Consider the following 14,203-nt stretch of genomic DNA (forward strand, 5'->3'; position numbering starts at 1 on the left):
GCTCACACTTAACAGAAATATCTGTCACAGTTAAAGCCTCTGATTTCACAAATCTCTGATCAAGCCATTCATTTTAAAAGAATGCAGAAGAAGGAAGAACAGCATGGGAGAAAGCAACAAAGCCTAAAGCAGGAAACATTTGCTGAATTTTCATGACGATGAACGTTTTCACAAAGAGCTGCAAACGGTTGTGCATTCTCTGAACTCTTAGCTTAAAGATCGAAACCATCGCAAGAGAGATGCAGAAGACAAAGCCCACCACATGCCACCTTTTGGGGGCCAAAGCTGTGAAGACCTCGAGTTGCAGGCCAGCCGCCCACCGAGCAGGAAGTCATTTTAGGTTACTGCAGCCTGTTCAGCGCTTAGCAGAAAAACACTTGAGGTGTTTCTCTACCAACAAGGAAGGAAGGAAAAGTGCACAGGCGCTGAGCAAAATTCAAAGCAGCGTTCACAGTTTACTGGTCACCCACTGACACTGGTGTACTCGACAAGGCTTCAGAAAAAGTAGGTAACCTTTTCAATAATTTGGAGCATAAAACAGGCTGAGATAGAATAATAGTGCACGGCAATAAAATAACATAAAGCCACAGAGAGAGCTGGGGCTTTGATCACCAGAACTTTCTGTCAGAGAAAGACTTCATTTTAAAATTCCAGTTTTCCTCTTGAGTTTCAGAAAAATTGGTGTGTACTCATTGGTTAGAAAGTTGTTTGAAAGGTTAATTAAAAAAAAATCCTATTTAAAAGTTGAAAAATAAAAACAATACCTAAGAAAATTTGAATAAAACGATTTAAAAAAGATTTTAAGAGTTAAAAGGAGACCATCCGGTTTATAAAGACAAAACAGATCAGCTGGATGTGATGAATCTCTGTATTTTTTTGGACGTTTTTCTTGCATTTATGATATCTTGCTGTTTTTACAAATCCCACTTATGAGATGCTGCTGTATGAATTTTAGGTAAATTGTATACAGATTGCCTGTTGCAAACAAAGTTTCCACTTTTCCCGATCCATTTTATCGCGCCGCAGCCCAATAAGCTGGCCAAATCCAAGGCCGGGACCGAGCCGTCCTCCGGGGACGGTGGGGGGGTGGGCTGTAATGTCTGCTGGCAGTTTTGAAGATTTGCAGGATTAATGTCCTGACTTCTATTTTAGTTGGTTTCCTTCCTTCCTGCCCCACCTCTCCTCCACACCGTTTAATGGATTCAGACATCAAAACCTGTCAGTCACACACACGTTCAGTCCTGAACAGCTTTCCCTTCCCCTTTTTTCGAGTGCGTATCCGAAGAACGGTCTGTTTAAAATTCATGCCATGTTTTCAGAAGCTTAAATTACACAGATGGAAGATGTCTGACAAAGATCTAAGTCTGGCTGCCGAGTCTCTGTGGAAAGTCCAAATGTAGCTGGCAGCTGCCTTACCTTCAGGTGCTTTGTTGTCAGACTTGATTGCTGCTCATTTGACACAAAGTCTTTAAAGAATGCTGCCACAAAAGTGGTTTTCACTGAGTTATTGGACTTGCAAGGTTAGTGAAAGTTAAGAGATGTCAGAGTGATCGTTTTTCAGCTTTCTTTCTATTCTTTTTTTGTATTTTCACATAATTTTCCCCCGGATAATAATCAGGCAGCTGTCACGCCACATAAGCCTGATATTATTTTAGACAGCATGGAATTGGTGTGTCAGATAAATACGCAAAACTCTGATGATGTTTGTTTTTTTGGGGGAAATTGGGGAAACTTTGACCATTAATCTGAAAAACAGAAACAAAAATATTTTTCTGAAGGCTGAATCCTAGCATTTTTTTTTTAAATAGTTGAACCCTTTAGAAGGTTGGAGCCTTTTTGAGGATGTTTTTTCTACTTTACAGTTTGCTCCAATAATTTACCCTTAAAGCTGTTTTTTGTTCCAATGATTGATAGCCATTTTTTTTTAGTATAACCCAATTTCTTTTTTTTTAACTGATAGTCTTCATCATATCACACAATAATTCCACAAACTGTTCGAAATACTCAAATCCCAGAGATAATTTAGTCATTTTTTACTGCAGAAATGACAACAAGTTGAAATCAATCAGTTTTAATGTTTTGTAACTAAAGATCAAACATGTTGAAAAAAAATGAAACAGATAAACCTGCAAAAAAAAGCTATGAAGAGTTTAAAATATAGTGAAAAATGTCTAAAAGAAAACAGACGAGGCTCCACTTGAACTCCAAAGGAGTTATTCCAATGGTTTTTTGCAGACGTGTCAATTTTTGTCACGTTTGTGTTAAACCCAAAACGTTGAAGCTGCAAACTTTTTGAAACACATACATTTGGAATGAAAACAGTGCTAATGGCGTTTTTGTTTTTTGTTTTATTCCTGTGACACTGAAAACGCCGGTGAGTTTGGAGACTACTCAGGGTTAAAACACACACATATGTTACAAACCCAAAAGCTGTGCCACCTATTGCAGCTATAAGTTGTTTTAATTAAAAAATGAGAAAACCTCATTATGAATGTCCCTTTTCCTGTTTAAATCATATTCAATATCTACAAGTGTGTATTTATTGTCACAGAAATTGTAATTATTCTCAGAGGACAAAAACAAACAAACGTATACTTATTTCCTAAATTTAGGTTTAAACTTTGTTGTCAAGATACTTTTAATTTAATACTAAGAAGTGAAATCCAAAAGTGGCGGTTAAGATCTGAAGCACCCACTCTTTGTGTTTGTGAATGCAAATCCAGTGTTTTTCCTTGCTCCGTGTGTTTAAGCCTTCAGGAAGAAGAATCCAAACACAAAGTGTGTTGGAAGGACGCATTCTTTAGCAGCACTCTTGACTAATAGTGGTATATATTTGTGTTTCACCCCCAGTTAGCTGCAGGGAGAAGGGACAGCCATGAGTCCGCTGTGATAATGGTGAGTTATGGTGGCCATAAGTGCAGCGTTTCCCTACGCTGGTTCCACGTGAACGTTTCCGACCAGACACTCAGAGAGGCTGCGGCCTCTTGTGTAATTACCCTTGAATGCAGAATTATTAAAGAGCAGCATTCTGCTCTGTCACTGTTAGCATTAGAGTTGCCATGCAGCTTTCACTGTTGTTTTTTGATCAATTTTGCATGTATAGTGTTTTGACTGAATTTTTTTTCACACTTTTGGCCACTTACTTTGCTATCTTGTCTTTTTTTAATGAAATCTGCAATATTTTCCTTCCAAACATGGTTTTGTAGATGAATATATCATTTATTTAGCACATCCATAACATCACGGCATAAAACAAAATGGAGATAGCAGAGAATAAAACTAAAGTTTTTCCGTAATCTACAGAAAAAAGCCAGAAAGGCTTTCGTTGATCCCACTGCCAGGTACATACAAAGACAGCAAATTAATGGGGGGGAAATAAAGGAAAACACATAAACTAAAAGGAACAAAATAACAATTTTCTTTTGATTTACATACTCTGTATATCTAAATGTAGTTTGATTTACAATTAAGTCACAACAAAGGAGTCTATTTTTTGTATTTAGTTTTGTAGATAGTCAAAGCGTAGTATAGAAGATCAGTATGAGTAGAATTTTATTTGGGTCCAATCTTATAGGAAATTGTGCTCGACTTCTTTCGGATAAAGGTTGGTGTCATTTAGGAGTCTGTCTTGTTTAATGGAAGTGGATTTAGTGCTTATAAGTAAAGTAATGTTGAAGCCAGCTGCTATTATAAAGTGTACTTAGTATGAATGTTCAAGTTAATAGAATATTGATATTCTGACTGTTCAGTAACTTTAATTTATTGAATAATGGTGAACTATTTGTGCTCGATTTGGAGAATCCTTACAGTTTGTTTGTTTTTTGTAATAGGAAGATTTTAATTAAGTAACTTGTAAAGGTGCATCTCCAAGTAATAGTTGGATCAGTTGTAATATATACATTTTGGTCGGACCAATTTTAGCAATTATTCCAATAATTTTCTTGCATGCATGCTCAATGTGTTCTTTCCACATTGATTATGTCATCATTTGGCCTTCTGAAGTGTTGCTGTTTTGAAGGAAGAGTTTGTTGCTGTGTGTTGCTATTTACACCTTTTTCACCTTTTTCTGACCAGTCATGTTACAGTCAACTTCAAGAGTTTCCCAGACACCTTAGGCTCATGCTTCTCAGAAAACCTGCCCGCCGTGCAGTCTGTTATCTCTCATACCGACCCGAAGAGGCTTACAGATCACGCTCAGTCTGCATCGTGTTATTTTCTTTTATTCCACCCATGCATGCGGATCTCAAGTTACATTTCTTGATCGACAATGCTGATTATAAGATTTACTTGGATTACCCAAATAATCTATATTTACCCTCACTGCTCCGTTTCTCACTGCATTAGTGAGAAAGCCGCAGATATTTTTGTGCACCGTCTCCAAGAAAACTGTTAAAAAAGGGTAACACTTTGATCGACTCAGTTCAACTTTCTACAAGAGTATAGAGCTGCTATATACTTCAGAGATCATGCCAAATATAAACAACCATATGTTATCTATATCCGCTTCATCTCGGTTAGGATCGCAGGGGTTGTTGGAGCCAATCCCAGCAATTGTGAAACAAAACCGCGGTGAACCTCGGACAGGTCGCTGCTTCATTGCAGGGGGGATATTATTTCTATATTATTTATTATTTATTCCTATTATTTCTGCAAAGGAGATTAAAGAACTGAAAAAAATGTCTTACTTCAACTACTTTTTGGGGTTTTAGATGGGTTTAAAATAAAGCCTAAAAATAACTAACAGACAAAAATTTGAATCCTTTCAACAGCCATTTTTTTATTTTTAAAGTCCAAACTGAAAAGAGGAGGTCAAAGGCTTTGATTCTCTTCATTTCAATAGTATTTTTCATATAGACACAAAAAGGGAAAATATTGCTGCTTGTTTTCTTTTGTTTGTTTGCATGTTTTTTTGCAAACTTAATTTGTTGAGTGAACTCTCCAAGTGTGTTTGATTTGTTTACCCTGCTGTCTGCTTTGACTGGTTACGGCACTGAAGTCTGCACACATGTCAGCCCTTCAGAAATAGACCTACTACTCATCTCTTTTTCTAATGTGTATGATACAAACGTGTTGGTCCTATCTGTGTCACTGTGAGATCACAAAAGGAAACACCTGGAGGTGGAAGCATGTAGTTATGTTGCAACACCTAATAATAGCATCTCGTGTGTATCCGTGTGTGAGCGTGCACAGAAAAGAGCTTTCCAGTCAGAATATCGGATCATACAAGGAGTAAAAACGAGCAGATGTTTATTTTCCACATGGGCTGCATGATACCATAAAGCTACAATATTTAATGTTCACAGAGTCGCATCACGATAGACATGAACAGCGGCCAGCCGTGTGCAAATACCAACACGGATGAGCCCGAGTACGATGTGGTGGATGACCACGAGACGATGTGCAACGTGCACATCCTCCCGGCGAGACCCATCATCGATGAGAGAGAGTATGCAGGTATGAACCTGGTCTGTCATTTTAGATCTGCTTCCTGTTAGAAATGTTTGTGTATAACGCTGGTGTTCAGTTCAAACATCTGTTTCTGACTTTAGTCATTTTTATTGCTGTTTTTGTAATTTAAAAAAATTGACATTTATCATGAAGTTTCATTGCTTTTTTTGCAAATTGCAAAATTTGTAAAAATCTAAATAAGAAACTTTGGGCGCACCACTTAAAAAATGTCTAAAGTAATTTCCTTGCCAATTAAAAAATAAAATAGCATAAGACTGCTCATGCAGAAGTGTTTGGTCCTCCCCCGTATCTGTGCAGCAATGGACTGTTGAGTCAACAGAAAGTTAGCTAGCAGAGAGAGACTGAAGAGATTTCTTTTTAAAAAGCGGTGAGATGAAGCGTAGTTATTCAAGGTGCATTGAAAATTATGCAAGAAAAGAAAGCCACCTTCAACAAAAATCTAACATTGTAAGTTAAACGACAACAAAACTGTTGTGCAAGAAGAAAGACAAAACAGGAAAAAGAAGAACAGAATCAAAGATATTTAAAACAAAGATGAAGAAAGTCAAGAAAGAGAAAATGGACAGAAAAAGACAGAAAACACAAGGGGAAGGGCAGAAAATGAAGTTGAGGAGATGTGTTTTTGTAACGCCAGTTGATAGGGTTTTGTTCCATCATTCAAGAATCTTTGTTTCTTTTGCCTTCTTTAGTAAAACCTGACAAATCAAAGAAAAGACAGAAGACCTTCATTTGTTCCTACTTGAAAATGAGTGGATAAAAATAGTGCATTTATTAAATTCAGTGTTTTTTCCAAGTGAAAATTTGTAAATAAACTCGATTTAAATGTGATTTCAGTTTTAAAGTTTGTATTGTTCACCTGCGCCTCCAAATTACTAAGTCCGCCCCTGTCCACATGAAAAATTCATTTGCTCTAAGTATAAAGTATTTTCAGCTCAGATGAGACATATTTTTCAAAGAGCGAAAGTGAAACATCTCCGGTACAAACTTTGATGAGCGTAAAAGCAGAGTGGGTCTGAGGGAGCTCGTGCTGAGTGAGCATGATCTGATAGTGGGTCTCCAGAGCTCCCTGTTGGCTCAGTCAGACTGAGATTATATTCAAGCAGGAGGTGAGGAGGAGGAGGAGGAGGAGGAGGAGGAAGAGGAGGAGTGTGGAGTGTGAACAGACTCTTTACTCTCCTGCATGGATGTGGCTCCCAGCCAGGGGCCTCACAGCTGCAGTTCTCCACCTCTGGGACATTACCAAACGCTGTTTTGAAATATTCATGTGTACAAAACTCAGAAGTATGCAGGCTGGGATGGATGCAACTAAAAGAATGAAAGAGTTACCAAAGAATGAAAGAACTTAATGAGAAATGAAGCATTAAGGACATTTAAAGCTTGTGTCACTCATGAAAACTGTAGCAATCACAGTATTGTTTGCTTTCAAGACAGGGATCTCCCAAGGTCAGCATCTTCTCAGAACTTTTCCTGCGTTTCCACTGTAAGCTTTATGATTTGTTCTCTCTAATTACAAGTCCAGCTTCATGTCCACTGGTCCACATCTTCTAATTGATTCTGTCTCCTCCCTCAATTTCAGAACCATCCCAGATGTCTGTCCAGAAACTTCCCCCGAGTTCCAGGTAGGATTTCTTTTTCTGTCAAGACTACCTCCAATCATCTTTAGGTCTATTTTAAATGTGTCTCCAGTGGTCTTTGTTTTCTGATTATGCCGTTTTTAGCCAAAATCAAAAAACCTGTGTCATTTCCTAAGACATAGTTTCTGCAGAGCTGCAGTAATTCACTGACAAAGGTGACAAAACACTGACCCCTTCCATTTACAGTTCTTGAGAGCTCTCTGTTTACACTTAGAGTCCCTCACAACCCCAACTTAGCAATAATAATGGATGGATGGATGGATGGATGGATGGATGGATGGATGGATGGATGGATGGATGGATGGATGGATGGATGGATGGAATTTTTCTTGGACTTGTTGTCAAATTAATCATAAAATCTCAAACAGAGGGAGTAAAGCAGAAAATGCAAATCCAAGAGTACACAGAATAAAACCATAGAAAGTATTTTAGAAAGCGAGATATAAAATAATACTAAAATTAAAATGAAACAGGTATAAGATAAAAATCCACTTAAAACTAAAAGGCAATAAAGTGAGTATTTAGATTTATTTAAAGTTATGAAAACTTGGCAAAAACTGCAGTCATCAAAGGGAAATCATAGAATTATCACCCAACTTTCAGGGGGTTCTACATAAATGTACTTCAAAGCTCTGGGATAAATCCCTTGTGTCTAAGCAGCGCAGAAAGCTGCTTCCAACTGAAACCAAAGTCTGTTCTGATGATTTATTTTTCCTCTTTTATTTCTGTTTCTGAAACGTATAGGACCGGCTGTAAACAGAGACCTGAAGCCAACTAAAAGAAAAAACAAATCAAGTAACACCAGAGCAGACAAATACTTCATTTACCTTCTCTATGGCATGAAAACTTCAATAATCATATGCTCTTCCTTCAGAGACAACTCCCCCACCTCCACCCCCAGAAGACCAGGTTAACACTTTTTTCTGTGTTTATTATTACAATGTTTGGATCACAACCTCTAAACCAAATGACCCCTGTTCTTGTTTTTTATTTTTACATCACAGATCTCACCGAGGTAACCCCTGCAGTGTTCATGCTCTTTGTCATGGACTCAAATGAATTCAAAGAAGCTCTGATTGGCCAAGTCTCCTTATCCTCAGGTTTGCTCAGTCACCTACACCTTCTGTTCAGGAAATGATCGACCGCCTGACTGTGCACACCATCATTGAAGAGGAGTAAGTACATCTGCACTCCCAAGTCCCTCTGAGCTCCAACTCAACAACATAGAACATTGGCGCCACCTGCTGGTTGAAGCATGAAATTGTACATCTTTGACTAAAAAGGTTCTGTTGGTGTTAAGTCCTGTTTTCTTTATTTCAGTTTACATCTGAGGAGGACCGAATGTGTAAGCATTCATATGTGCAACTTTTTCTGATAAAATTCTCAAGTGTCTTAAATAATTTTTAAAAATAATTTGTTTTTGTCTTTTTTAGGCAGACTCTGAGTCAAGAACCAGAGGTAACTTATGAAGCCCTGGACATGATATTAAAAAAAAAAAGATTATTCATTTCAGGCCACGAATTTGTATTTTGCACACAAAAACTAGCTTTTTGTGGCCACTTTTGATCAACTTTGTTCACACAAATTAGTATTTCGTGGCCACGAATTAGAACATTACTAGCATTTTGTGGAGTACAAAGTAGCAGCACTGAAATTAGCATTTTGTGTCCACAAATAAGTTGTAGGGAACCGAAAATGATAAAAATACTAATTATACAAAATGCTAATTTATATGTGAGCACAAAATACTGATGTAAATACACAACATGATCATTTGTGTGCACATAATGCTAATATGTGAGCACAAAATACTGATTTATGTGCCTCAAATTGCTAATTTGTAAGAAACAAAACACTAACTTGTGTGCAAAAAATGCTAATTTGTGTGCTCAAACTCTAATAAAATGCTAATTTGTGTCCACAAAATATAGATTTGTGTGCTCAAGATGCTAATTTTTGAGGACAAAATACAAATTTTTGTGCACACAAAATGCTAATTTGTGTGCACAATATATTGATTTGTGTACACAAAATATTAATTTCTGTCCACAAAATAGCTTACTAATTTGTTATCATAAAACACAACATACAAATTCATGGCCATTAATTATTATTTGAGGGAATAATTAATCGTTATTTTTTTTCTGGAAATGTCCTGTCCAGGGTTTCTTTAGTAACTCCATAAACAGAATAAATGGAAAATGTTGCAGACATGATGTAATATTTAACATGTTTTTAGGTCGACAGAGAGCTGAAAGTCTCTCAGGCGCTTCAAATAACCAAAGGCATTCTTTGGATTTGGAGACGCGGGACTTAGAGAAAGGGTAACAACTTTTAATTTATCAGCCTTTTAGCCTGTTTTTTCTTCACACTTATGATTTAAAAGTTGTTGTTTTTTTATCTTTTTAGATCACAACAGAACATAGGTAAGTATCTTTTGAATTATGTTGATCATTTTTTTCCTGTTGCTCATTATGTCACCAAACACGAGCATTTGTTTAAAGAAAGGGTGCCATCGAGACGCCATCACCACGAGTGGCCGCAGACTAAAGACGACATCCACCAGCATGATTTTATTCCCATACAAAAGCCACAGGTAAATCTGAAGCCACTTTCTAAAAAAATGTGGTACTAATGAAACTTGGTAACATTTGTTCCTCTATCACTTTGTTAAAAAAATGGGGAAAATGTCATTGCTAGAACAAAAAAAAGGTGCTGATACAGAGAGGCACTTCAATGTTGATGAGTATGTTTTTGCACTTATCCAACCATCTTTCAAATCCATTTGAACCCTCTTGGGGTCAGCGGAGCATATCCTGGCTACTGCTAGACAAAGGCAGGTCACACCATGGACAGGTTGCCAGATCTTCACAGAATCCTTATTTAACCTACAAAGCATGTTGTTGAACTATTGGAGGAAGCGAACGTTTCCAGAGAACACACACATGCATGATGAAAACATGCCAATTTTATGGAAAAAGGACCAAGCTGGGATTTAAACCAAGGCCTTGCTGCAGCAGGATGAAAGTGCTAACCGCTTACATGCAGTCTATTTGCACTTTCTTAAAATGTTAAAGTTTGTTTCCAGATTTCTTGTACAAACCCTAAACCTCGGGTCAGTATCTGATCAGGTAATTATAGCTGGCTGAAGTTTAAGAATGTCAGATAAATTCATCTAGACAATAAAAGAAAAACACAGTAAGAGACAACACCAACAAGCAAATTTTCTTGTGCACATGGAAAACAAGTGCGACGGAGGACTCCCATCACCCTTTTGCCCTCTCCAAGGAATGCTACTCCCTGTACTCCTTTTATTTAAGAATACAAGGAGGTTACAATTGAGTCAGTTACCGGTAGTTCAAAAGAGGCCCAAGTCCAAGAAGTTTGTTTTTCCAGGAAATTATTTTAATTGCATAGCTTAAAGGGAGGCTACACCAAATGATTAATATTTTACCCAGATTTTAAACCAGTTCATAGCTTACAAATGCTATAATATGAAGCACCTCACTTTTATCATTTCAGAGGACTAGCAAACTAAAGTCTCTGGACTTGGACCCTTCTTGAATTAAACAGAGGTGCTGCCATATTGGATAATTAGTGCTGCCATCTATGGGATAAAGCTAAACCCATGCAAGAGAGGCCCAAGTCCAGGAATTTTGCAGTTAATGCATTTTAAATGTCAAGCATAGTCAATACATTACAACGGACTTGGGACTTTTTTGCACATAATCAGATAGCTTTTCCCTTGAAGACCATAGAACATATAAAATCTCTATTTTGAAAAATTGTGGACTTGGGCCCCTTTTGAACTAACAGATTCAACTTAAAAACATCCTAATTTGGGGTAAGAAGCAGACAATTAAAACACAGAAGAACTGTTGCTGAAAAGGTAATATTTTGCTTTGTGGATCATGACCTAGATTGCTTTTGTTCGGGGACCATATTACTGTAACTAATAACTATGAAAATGAAGACGATTTTGGTTTACAAACAGAGCCCCTGACTGACGTTTGCTTTTAGACGTACTGTGAAGGAGACTGGTACGTTGGGGCTTGTAAACGCACCGATGCTGAGCATGCTTTACATCTGGTGAACAAGGTAAATTAAACTCATTTTTATTTATTGTATAAAAGGATTTCCACAATAAAAGCACACCAGTAAACAACTCACTTTTATTACTTACAAAAAAAAACTGAACAGTTTTTTTAAATGCTCTTTTCAAGGACGGAGCTTTTTTAGTTCGTGACTGCTCTACCACCAGCAACAGCGAACCCTTGGTCTTGGTTGTGTATCACGAGAAGAAGGTTTACAATGTGAAAATTCGATACATAGAGAGCATCAACAAGTATGCGCTGGGAACTGGACAAAGATCCAACGATGTGAGTTAACCACTTTGGAAGTCAATCACCATCCAGAGAATCAGACTGACCATGACTGATGTCTTCTTTCTTCTTAGGTGTTTGACTCTGTGGCACAAATCATCAACTTTCACTCCATATTTCCCATAATATTCATCAGTGGGAGAAATGTGACCGGAACTAAATACCCAGATAACTGTGTCCTGACGTGTCCGATTACCAAACAAGATCTGGACCATCTTCTACAGTAACACTTCAAGAAAATCGACTAATTTTATTTTAACAAAAGTTTTTTTGTTTTTTTTTAAACAGATTTCATTTGAGGCTGCAGGCTACTGCCTGGCTGATCATTTTTATCTTTTCTTGACTTAGTAGAAAGTTTTCTGAAACGGAATACAAATTTGATGTTTTTAATGTTCAGTATTTGTTTTTGCCAATCACCTTCATTTATTTATATTCAAACTGATGAACAGATTGCAAAATAAAAGCTGAATACAGTCATTTTCTGAAACTTTACATTGAAATAAATGTTTAAAAATAAACACGTTTTTGTTGGTCAAAATCAGGTTAAGCTTGAGCTAAAAAATGTGAATAATGCTTTTTTAATATATAATGATATCTTTACACCTGCATTCATTTCTGCATTAGTTGAAGAGGCCTGGTTGTGTGTAAGGGTGTATTCAGACCGGACACACTTGGTTAGTCTCCCCCAATAATACAGAACAGAACTGTACACCCTGTTACATCCCCCCACAGCAGAATATTGGCAGTCCCTACCATGGTCATGATCGGAAACGTGCTGGAGGCACACCAAAAATTGTCCCTGCAGATCGTCTTACAGGTGCAGGATCTGGTGGGTCCAAGCACTCTGGCATTGGCATAGGGACATGAGCAGGCAGTTCTCTTGGGTTACTGTCCAGTGGCATTTGCAAAGTTTGCCATTCTGAAGACAAGAGACTTATGCACATTTTTAAAGAGTTCCTATTCAACACCTTCACAATCCTTCCCCATTCAGATCTCACCCTGTTAACCAATCCTGTACTACCAACTGCCTTGAGCATGACGTAGGGTTCAGGGTCCCAACCACCATGCAGTTTTCCCTGTACCTTTCGGTTTCTATCTTTAACCCACACACGTTCCCCTACAGGCAAAGGGATCGCAGTAGCACTTTGATTAGCGGCTAAAAACTTTGTTTCCACTTGCGACACTATATGCATACTGCAACTTCTGGTGATGATAGTGCACTCAACCTGTCAGGCAACCGATATGCTTGTGTTTTCCCACCACCATCCCTATATGGAAGGCGAAGATGGTGCCCAAACATCAAATAGTATGGAGTTAAACCTGTTGCACTGTGTATGCTGTTATACTTATAACAACTCTATTTACTGCATAAAAGCTTAAATGTTGAGAAAAGCAATTCCTAAACATGCCACTCAAAGAAAAACAGTGCCAGAGGAATATGAGGACTTGAGGAAGATGCTTGATTTTGTGCTGGAAGAGATCAAAGCTATAAAGATTGCTCCCGGACAAATTCTGGATGCAATCGAAGAGGGGAAGCAGGTCCGGGCTCTGCAGGTGCGAACTGCAGGCACTTTAACATTGGGAGTTGGGTCATCTAGACCCACTAGACAGTGCGCTGAACCTTTTTTCTTCAATGATTTGTGATCTTCACTGGTGTCCATGGATTACATGAAATCTTTCCACCTTTATCCACCTTTGTCAAGGTAGGGAGAACACGTCAATGTAAGTGTGGGGTCATCTAAGATAGCACAAGGGTTAAAGGTGTTCAGTGACTGGATGGAAAAGATGTTTTCCTCTCTAAATAACAAAATATTATCCATCTGTGGAGATTTTAATATCAATCTGATAAACCCCAGCAAACATAAAGCAACCGACGATTTTTATCAGCAGAATGTATGATATGAGTTTATATCCAACCATAACAACCCAGCAGAATTACCACACAAAGCGCTGCTCTGATTGAAAACATATTTACAAATTATAAAGGAAATTGTTCTATTATTATCATTGTTCAAATGTATTTGTGTATCCCTTGTGCTATCTTAGATGACCCCACCCTTACATTGACGTGTTCTCCCTACCATGACAAAGGTGGATAAAGGTGGAAAGATTTCATGTAATCCATGGACACCAGTGAAGATCACAAATCATTGAAGAAAAAAGGTTCAGAGCACTGTCTAGTGGGTCTAGATGACCCAACTCCCAACGTTAAAGTGCCTAGGATAGCACAAGGGCTAAATGTGTGTTTAAATGTTAACTCAGATTGACCTGTTTACCTTTTCTGAAAACAGTTGTGTGTTTGTTAATCTGCTTCTCATCTCCAGATAGGATGAGGGGGTTTTACGACACACAGCTGATAAGGGATGCTGTTTGAACTTAGAATCCACCAAATGGGTTATAATACGACACCCCTAATGAACTTTTCTCCTTGTCTTGAAATTGTTACCACCTACTTGTGTTCTTACTAAAAGCAGCACGAGGAGAGCAGACCTTTGAGAAGAGAAGCGTGGTGGATGTTTTCTGTCACACTGGTTCTTCTCCCTTGTGCATGAGAAACTTGATTCTTGTTGTGGTCTGTTGTTTCTAATTGTGTTTTTCTTTAATGTCTAGATGCATTTATCTGACACAAATAAAATTGAATACACTTATATGAGTGGACTAATGATATGTGACATAACTGATCATTTAACAGTTTTGGCACTATTTGACATCAATCTG

At 37.8% G+C, this 14,203-nt stretch overlaps 1 protein-coding gene across 2 annotated transcripts; it reads left to right on the plus strand.

Annotated features, from left to right (window-relative positions):
- The first annotated feature begins 329 nt into the window (after nt 1-329).
- On the plus strand, nt 330-13,112 carry clnk (cytokine dependent hematopoietic cell linker). 2 transcript variants are annotated; one of them, XM_020706413.2, is made up of 17 exons: nt 330-504; nt 2,851-2,895; nt 5,304-5,454; nt 6,897-6,949; nt 7,046-7,088; nt 7,848-7,898; nt 7,978-8,012; nt 8,108-8,118; nt 8,204-8,278; nt 8,424-8,448; nt 8,537-8,561; nt 9,343-9,427; nt 9,513-9,529; nt 9,608-9,699; nt 11,124-11,201; nt 11,327-11,482; nt 11,560-13,112. In XM_020706413.2, the coding sequence occupies exons 2-17, from the start codon at nt 2,893-2,895 to the stop codon at nt 11,710-11,712; spliced, it is 1,053 nt and encodes a 350-aa protein (XP_020562072.1). In that variant the 5' UTR covers nt 330-504; nt 2,851-2,892; the 3' UTR covers nt 11,713-13,112. The 2 variants fall into 2 exon arrangements, with proteins under 2 accessions (XP_020562072.1, XP_020562073.1); XM_020706414.2 differs by lacking the exon at nt 2,851-2,895.
- Nucleotides 13,113-14,203: the final 1,091 nt, after the last annotated feature.

The sequence above is a fragment of the Oryzias latipes genome, chromosome 10, assembly GCF_002234675.1.
Source record: "Oryzias latipes chromosome 10, ASM223467v1".
Taxonomy (NCBI): Eukaryota; Metazoa; Chordata; class Actinopteri; order Beloniformes; family Adrianichthyidae; genus Oryzias; species Oryzias latipes.

Bases quoted from the DNA above. Each gene is read 5' to 3' on its own strand.
- clnk (XM_020706413.2), top strand. The intron at 9,700-11,123 runs GTAAATCTGAAG...GTTTGCTTTTAG, and splicing joins TTCCCATACAAAAGCCACAG to ACGTACTGTGAAGGAGACTG. The intron at 11,202-11,326 runs GTAAATTAAACT...GCTCTTTTCAAG, and splicing joins CTTTACATCTGGTGAACAAG to GACGGAGCTTTTTTAGTTCG.